Source organism: Ips typographus, unplaced genomic scaffold, assembly GCF_016097725.1.
Source record: "Ips typographus isolate SLU unplaced genomic scaffold, UJ_Ityp_2.0 IpsContig119, whole genome shotgun sequence".
Taxonomy (NCBI): Eukaryota; Metazoa; Arthropoda; class Insecta; order Coleoptera; family Curculionidae; genus Ips; species Ips typographus.
Genome location: NW_028098540.1, coordinates 26,514 through 35,531, shown reverse-complemented (window position 1 = coordinate 35,531; position 9,018 = coordinate 26,514). Strand labels below are relative to the sequence as shown.

The 9,018-nt window shown below is 41.5% G+C and overlaps 1 protein-coding gene across 1 annotated transcript; it reads left to right on the top strand.

Moving 5' to 3' along the window:
• Positions 1-7,140: 7,140 nt before the first annotated feature.
• LOC145739397 (uncharacterized) lies at positions 7,141-8,355 on the top strand. Its single transcript, XM_081994828.1, has one exon. It carries the CDS (start codon positions 7,141-7,143, stop codon positions 8,353-8,355), a length of 1,215 nt encoding a protein of 404 aa, XP_081850954.1.
• The last annotated feature ends 663 nt before the right edge of the window (positions 8,356-9,018 follow it).

Sequence of the window (9,018 nt, the reverse complement as noted above, 5' to 3'; positions counted from 1 at the left end):
AAGTTGAGTACGCTTTTAGCTTGATGCTGCTAGGTCGACACTTTGAATGGTACTGTCGCTATTGCGCACGCAGTTCTAGGTGTCCCTTATGATAGACAGTGTGCCGTATTGTCGCGGAAAAAAAGGTAAAAAAAAAGAAACACGAAATTTATAGGTCCTTAAGCGCATAAAAAAAAGAGACAAGTTTTAGAGTTTATGAAACACAAGATCAAGTCAATAAATAAACAGTAATCAACACACACCGTTTTAACATAGACATGAGAACTGACCGATCTTATACGTAAACTCCTTTTATACTCATGGTACAGCCATGATATAACAATCCCTCCCTTCACAAGTTTAAACGCTGCGGTGGCTTAATTTTCCTTTTTGGCCTAGCCCTTATGTCTAAACTAGAAGAAGGAACTTCGCTATCATTATTATCACTAACCCTAACTAACACCTCAGGCGGTTTAATAGGCAACCTGACTGCAGACTCTAGGTCTAAGTCAGAGTTTTCAGCACTGCTTTCACTAACAGAATGATCTTGCGTTTTCTCCGTTAAACTTGGAGCACTTATCGCGGTACCGATCACTTCACTGCCAGACTCAGCGCTTGCAATATTTGGTCTGTGAGCCTCAGATACAATACAAGGCAACTTATTTTCTACCTTAGACTCAACTAAAGAATCTGAATCAAGTAGATTTTCTTTATCTCTAACCACTTGATTTAGATGCCTTTTCCAAACTAAATCTTCATCAATTAATCTGCACAAATACATACGCTCACTCAAAACCTCATCGATAATAGCTTTACACCAAGCTTTACGATTAGGATTTCGATAGTCACGGCATAAAACCTTATCATTAACTTTAAATTGCTCTTGACTAACACCCTTATAATCTTTAACATTCTCATCTCCCCTACTCTTTTCACTGGACAGTAAATCAAACCTATTTCCAATTTTATGTCTAAAAACCAAACTAGAAGGTGAAACTCCAGTTGTCGAATGCACAGAATTTCGGTAATGGAATAAATATCTACTCATCAATATTTCAAAAGACACATTCCTGTTCGAATTGTCCATAATTGCCTTGTAAAGACCATTCTTAAAGCTTTTAACTGCATTTTCCGCAAACCCGTTAGTTGCAGGGTGAAAAGGCGGTGATGTTAGATGTTTAATTCCATTTCCGGACAAGAACTTAGAAAATAATTCCGAACTAAACTGAGGTCCATTATCAGTAACTACTACCCTAGGTAAACCTAATCGAGCCATACATTCTCTAAATTTTTCTACAGTGGTCGCTGCATCAGTTGAGTTCATGATGAATGCCTCAACCCACCTTGAAAATGTATCTGCAAGGATAAGTATCATTTTGCCCTGTATAGGACCCAAAAAATCAGCATGTATCCTCTCAAAGAAATAAGAAGATTTATCACATGGAAACAACATACTTTTTTGGTTCCGGTTTGGACAAAACACATACACTACAACGGTTTACTAAATTTTCAATCTCACTGTCTAGTGAAGGCCACCAAAAATACGCTCGGGCATTAGCTCTCATCTTACACACTCCCTCATGTGTACCATGCAACTCTTTTAATAACTGAGGCCGGAGCTTTGTAGGAATTACAGCTCTAAATCCCCACATTATTACTCCTTTATCAATTGAAAGTTCATCCTTGCGACATACAAACGGCCGTAATAATTTATTATCTACCTTTTCTGGAAAACCATATCGAATCAAATTAAACTACTTTTCCTAAAACAGGATCTCGACGGGTTTCAGATCTAAGTTTATACAAGTCAATAGGTAGTAAATTTTCCATAAAATGTAGATAATCAGATTCATCATGCTCCACCACATCATTTTCTACAGGAAGGGGTAATCTACTTAACATGTCAGCATTTACATTCTTCTTACCCCTAATATATTTAAAGGTATAGTCAAATCCTTGCAGGAACAATGACCAACGCTGCAAACGACCAGCAGCCATAAGAGGTAAGCTTTTATTTTTACCAAACAAAGCTTGCAAAGGCCTATGGTCTGATATAATTTCAAACTTTCTACCTGCCAAATACTGATACAACTTTTGCACGGCCCAATAAATGCTAAGTGCCTCTTTATGAATAACACTATAGTTTTTCTCAGCTTTAGATAAAACTCTGGACACAAAACAAATAGGCCTTTCAGATCCGTCAGGCAAAATATGTAACAAAACTGCTCCTAACCCATACTGACTGCTATCACACACCAACCTCAAAGGTTTAACTGGGTCATAGTGCATTAAAACACAGTCAGATGATATTTCTTTCTTGACCAAATTAAAATACTTCTCACACCTATCATTCCATTTAATAGAAGCACCCTTTTGTAACATTTCGTAGAAAGGTTTTAGCTTTTCAACAAATTTTTAAAAAATTTTGAATAGTAATTTACCATTCCTACAAATGCTCTAATTTCTGTAACATTTTTTGGTCTAGGCAGGTCTAGAATTGCTTTAACTTTTTGATTATCTCGTTCTAAACCTTTTGCTGAGATTTTATGACCTAAATAAAATATGGAGCTTTTGAAAAATTCACATTTTTTTAAATTCAATCTAAAACCTGATTTCTTCAATCTTTCAAACACCTGCTTTAAATTCTCAAGATGTTCCCTATCATTACTACCAGTAACAACAATGTCATCTAAATAATTAACAGTACCCTTACAACCTTGAAGAACTTTTTCCACAATGTTTTGAAAAATGGCACATGCAGGCTTAGTACCATATGGAAGTCGCTTGACTTTAAAAATACCGTATGGTGTACTCCAAGCTAACAACTCACTTGTCTCTTCATCTACACATAACTGGTTGTAAGCATTTCGAAAATCCAATTTTGTAAATTTCTGACCACCTTGCAAAGCCGCGAAAATATCCTCTATTCTGGGCAAGGGATAGTTAAAGTCTTTTAAATACTTATTTATAGTCATTTTATAATTTGCACATAAACGTATATCTAACCCATTTGTATTTAATACAGAAAGAATAGGAGTTCCAAATTTAGCATTATCAACTTTTTCAATCACCTCCTCACTCTCAAGGCTCTCTAACTCTTTTATTACCTTATTCCTAAAAGCAAAAGGAATTTGATGAGGTTTTCTAAAAATAGGTTGAATATTTTCTGTAGTTTCCAGCCTAATTAGACCTCCATTGTAAGTTCCTAACTCATTACTAAAAATATTTGAATACCCTGACAGCATTGACTCTAATGAAGGGTTATTAGTGAGCATATTTTCTAAACCTACTTTAAAAAGACTTATACCAGCTTGTTCACTCACCTCCTTACCTTTAAAAACAACTGTCACACCATTCAAAGTAAGACCAAATTTAGCCCAAATGTCTCTACCCAATAAAGCTCGAGTAGCTCCTTCGACTATCACAAAATTAAATGTATGAGATACATTACCAATGCAGACAGAAGCACTTATCATGCCCTTAGGATGCGCTCAGGACCATCATAATATTTTAAAACTATGACATTAGAAAAATGTAATTTATACAAATCATATGGCAAACATGACATACCAGCACCTGTTCAACCTCCATACATACTGGCTTACTATTTATTAAAACATTAACACATAAAGGTTTCACAAAGCCATTAGGATTTGACCCCATTTGTAATACATCTTTTATATGAAAAAGATCAAGTTCCCTAGTGCTATCTGTGTCATTAAAATGGGTGGTTTTAATGTCAGCTTTACAAGCTGCAACAATATGACCCTTCTTTTTGCATTTACTACACACAAATTTCTTAAATTTACATTTTTTAAAATCATGGTCACTTTTATTACAGTGAAAACATAACCACTGCTTACCAGTCCCTCGTTGCTGGCCCTCTGTTACAAATGACTTCTTAGAGCTTATAGTGGAAGTCTGTGGGGTCTTCTTGGCAATCTGGTTGACAGCCACTACCCTAGACTCCTTTAAAGCAGCTTCCTTTGCTACTGCAATCTCCAGCATCTGCATCAAAGGCCTGGTTGGTTTTTCTTCACAAAGCCGGTCGAGTATGGGTCCAGACTTCAATCCAGCCACAAACTTGTCTTTAACTCGCTCCTCCAACATGTTTCCAAATTCGCAATCGGTTGCAGTCTTCTTAATTTTTACAAACCACTGGTTTACTGTCTCCTCCCCTTGGCGAAGCAAATCAAACTGAATCCTTTTCCTGTACACTGACACCGCTGGTCTAAATTGACTATCCAACAGCCTAACCAACTCAGCATAGGACTTTTCAAATGGCTTTTCAGGGTGACAAAGATTTTTAATAATCTTATAAGTATCTTCACTAATTGATGTGATTAAAATTGATACCTTTCTATCTTCTTCAACCCTGTTTGCCCTTAAACATTGATCCAGCCTTTCGACAAACACTTCCCAGTCATCGCCAATATTGAACACGCGGATATTTGACAAATTTCCAGTGTTAATAACTGTTACATTCGGAACAATCACTTCTTCTGCATCCATCTTTGTAAGATAAATAAATGCTTTTTCCGGACTCCTTGTAAGACACTGCTTACCAAAACTGCTAATAATTGTGGTTTTTAAAAGGAAATTAAGCTCTGGTTATAAGACACTCCGAAATAGTTAGGTTAGCCGGTGTGGATCACTAATTTCCACAATCAATACAAACTTAAGGCTTCCAATTTTACCCTCGTCGCCACTTTTGTTACATCGGGGTCTTTTAACTAAATGAAAAGGCCAGAAAATAACCACTTTAACAACTTATATTTAACATCTAATACAAAACGTGCTTGGCAGCTTTTAAACACAGAACAACAACCCGAAAAACAGGAATCAAGTATTCCCAACATTTTACACCTAATTCTACCTTGACAGTTGACACACCGTTTTAACATAGACATGACAACTGACCGATCTTATACGTAAACTACAGCCATGATATAACACTGGAGGTATGTCCGAATACTAATTCATAAGGACTGAAACCATGAGTTTTTTTTTTTGTATTATTATAAGATATTACAGCGTATAGAAGAATGTTAAAAGGATGTTCGTCAGGATGCTCTGTTTTTTTTTAATATTGATCATTTCATTTAGTGTAGCATGAAATCTTTCTATTGAAACGTTTGATTGGGGGTGACTTACGCTTGAAAAAGTTAATTTTATATCGAAAAGGCGACAGAGGTCTTTCACGAGTACGTTATCAAATTCTTTACCACGATCACAGTGTATTCTCAAAGGAGTACCATAGTGCTGGAAAAATACTACTAAGGTATTAGCAATATTAGAAGCTTTTTTATCAGATGGGGTAAGCTTGAGTAAATTTAGTTAATTCGTCACGAATGGTGAGTACATAATTGCGAGTTGGATATTCAAATAAATCCATGTTAATTCGTTCAAAAGGTGTTCTTGGAGTTTGCAAGGTTACTTTTTGCAAGTTTCACAACTCTTGATTAGTTTTTCAACATCTTTGGTTAAACCTGGCCAATTATACTTTTCTTTGATTCTTTTAATGGTTTCGTTTATGCCACGATGTAAGTTATTTTTTAACGCCGCCGTACTAGCGTCATACGAGCACAACTGCCCGGCTAAGGAACGGGTAGTTGGAGGAACGCCATGGTGGAACTCTCTCTTAGAGAGACACCGTAAGAAGGTCCGTAAGCTTTTTAACAAAGCAAAAAGGATCAATACTGTGGAACACTGGGACAACCACAAGTTGGCTCAGAAGCTCTACAAGAAAGCGATACGAGACTCCCGTAGAGATACGTGGAGGAGGTACTGCTCGGACATTGAGGACACCACTGAGGCGTCCAGATTAACGCGGATCCTCAGGAGGGAGTCGTGCTTGCGCCTGGGCTCTGTGGCCCGGCCGGAGGGGGGCTTTACCGAGACACCGGAGGAGACCCTAGGCATCATGCTTGGGACTCACTTCCCGGGGTCGAGTCAGGTGGGGCCAATACTCACGGAAAGCGGGAATTGTGACGTACGGGCAGACCGTGCGTTTGCTGACCGTATCGTTACTTTTGAAAGGGTGAAATGGGCTATATGCTCGTTTGCCCCGTTTAAGTCGCCGGGGACTGACGGTATCTTTCCGGCGCTTCTCCAGAGGAGCCCGGAGGAGATGATCCTGGTCCTGCTGGGGATATTTAGGCGATCACTCACTCTGGGGTACATCCCTGAGGCCTGGAGAAGAGTGAGAGTCGTGTTCATTCCTAAGCCGGGAAAGGCGGATTACTCTAATCCGAAATCGTTTCGTCCCATCAGCCTCTCGAGCTTCATGTTGAAGACTCTTGAGCGCATTGTGGACCGTCATATTAAGGAGGAGCTGCTCACTGTGGCTCCTCTACACGAGAAGCAATACGCTTACAGGGCGGGTAGGTCTACGGAGGCCGCCCTTCATCACCTCGTACAGAGGCTGGAGAAGGGCAGAGCGCCCGGATGCGCCACCCTTGCGGCGTTTGTGGATATAGAGGGGGCGTTTGACAACACCTCCTTTGCATCGATATGCCAAGCCCTTGAGCGGCGTGGGGCCCATCCGGTGGTTGCCGGGTGGGTGAAAACCATGTTGTCCAACCGTTTGGTTTTTGCGGAGCTCAACGCAGTCACGTCGGAGGCGTGGGTCGCCAGGGGATGCCCCCAAGGGGGCGTTCTCTCGCCTACTCTTTGGTGCCTAGTTGTTGATACTCTGCTGTGGAGACTCAACTCCGCAGATGTCTACGCCCAGGCCTACGCGGACGATGTGGCCATTCTTTCGAGTGGTCGTGCCGTCGGGGCCCTGCGAGGAATATCCAGGCTGCCCTTCAATCAACACAGGTTTGGTGTGAGGGGGAGGGGCTTTCTGTGAACCCGGAAAAAGTGGAAGTCGTCATCTTTACGAGACGACGAAAACTCGGACCGTTGCCGGACTTAAATCTGTTTGGCCGCATTCTGAGGTACAAATCCCAGGTCAAATACCTAGGGGTCATTCTAGATTCCAGGCTGACCTGGAACGAGCACCTTGCAGTAAAAATCGGGAAGGCCCGCAATGCTCTCTGGGCGTGCAAAAGGGCCTTTGATACCACGTGGGGACTCCAGCCGAGAATCCTTCGATGGATATACTGCGCTGTTGTTCGCCCAATGATAACATACGGAGCGATTGTTTGGTCCGGAGCTATGGATACGGCCAAGTCACGAGCCTTGTTGGACAGGGTTCAAAGACTTGTCTGTGTCTGTATTACAGGTGCAATGAAAACTGCCCCAACAAGGGCACTGGAGCGGCTATGTGGGCTCGAGCCGCTGCACCTGTTTATACAAAAAGAAGCCGCCAGGGCAGCCCACAGACTGGCAGGTCTCAATATGCTGATTACAGACTCAGCTGAACCGTGGGGTCATCTCGGGGGCTGGGGGGAGGCGTTGAGGGAGTGCCCGGAACTGTTGATGAAGCAGGATCGGGTGCCTCCGACGCTTCTGTCAAGCGGACCTCTAAAGTTTGTAGTACCCGAGAGGGAGGACTGGAATTTCTCTCAAAACTCTATCCTCCCGTCGCATGGAGACGTCTGGTTTACAGATGGATCCAAAACCGTGACGGGGGCAGGGGCAGGTGTGTATGGTGCAACTTCGGGGACGAGGCTTAGCTTCCCTCTAGGCTGCCACTGTACCATCTTCCAGGCCGAGATCTTTGCGATCATCCGATGCGGGGAGTTTATTTTAAACTCACCGCTATACCGGAAGGATATATTTATCTGTACGGACAGCAAGGCAGCAATGGCTGCCTTAAAAGCTGATTCAACGACGTCTGCGCTGGTGCTGGAGTGTAAGAAAACACTCTTGTCGCTCGCGCGGATGGCCAAGGTACGCCTAACTTGGGTCCCGGGGCACTCCGGTGTTAGGGGAAACGAGGAGGCGGACAGGTTGGCCCTATGTGGCTCCAAAGAGAGCCCCGTAGGGCCCGAACCTATTGTAGGACTTGCCGGTGTGGTCGGATCCGCCCTTGTGGACCGTATCTTCTGGCAAAGATCCGATATTGCTTGGGAGGAGGCCGGAGGCATGCGGCAGTCGCGATGTCTCATGGGCTTCTTTTCAAAGAACAAGTCGAAGTCACTGATGGAATTATCCAGAAAGGACCTCAGATGTGTGACAGGACTTCTCACGGGTCACTGTCAGATGAGAAGACACATGCACATTCTGGGTCTGTCACAGGATCCGATATGTCGCTTATGTCAGGAAGACGAGGAAACTCCGACACATGTTCTCACACAGTGCCCGGCACTTGCGACGATCAGAAAAGAGCTTTGGGGTAAGAGTGTGATCAACCCCTTAGATATTCAAGGTACCCGGCCAAGGAGGCTCTGCAGCTTTGTCAGGGCCACCGAATTGGAGGGGTACTAGCTTGTGATGGGTCACAATGGGCCCGGCTAGCGGCCTAAGTGTCTTCTCCGTAGGGAGCCCATCTAACTACATTCATTCATTCAAGTTATTTTTTCCGCTGTGATACTGGTGTAAAATTATTGGGATTTGGTCTGGCTCTGGAGTTTTGACAATATTTTGACATAATATGTCAAAATAGAGACAATCATTTTAAAATATTATTTTAAAATAAATGTCTTTATCAGCTAAAATAAAACATAGCATTTCAGTTATAGGTAACTGTATGTTATTTTCTATACAATACGTTGTATTCGGTTCAAATTTATCACGATCTTTGTATAAAGTGAAAAAGAGAACTGGAGCTACGGAGTCGTTGTCGTAGGGCAACGGGATTATAAAAAATTTATCGTCAATGATTTAATGATGTAATTCTTCAAGTCTATTCCTCCGAAAGAATGTGACAATATTTTTATGGGATTTATCGATAAGTTGTAAATTAGATATTTCGATTTTTGAATAATCGTTCATAGATGTGGTTTTATATAAGTGTGTATGTGTTATGCTTTGTGTGAAACTTTACACATTCTTGAAAATGATTGATTTTTATTCTTGATAATGCATCGGCATTGCTATTAATTTTTCCGGGTTTGTATTCGATCTTATAGTCGTATTCTTCTAACTTTA

Excerpts from the sequence above, each read along its gene's own strand:
- LOC145739397 (XM_081994828.1), top strand. The coding sequence starts at position 7,141 with ATGGATACGGCCAAGTCACGAGCCTTGTTGGACAGGGTTCAAAGACTT.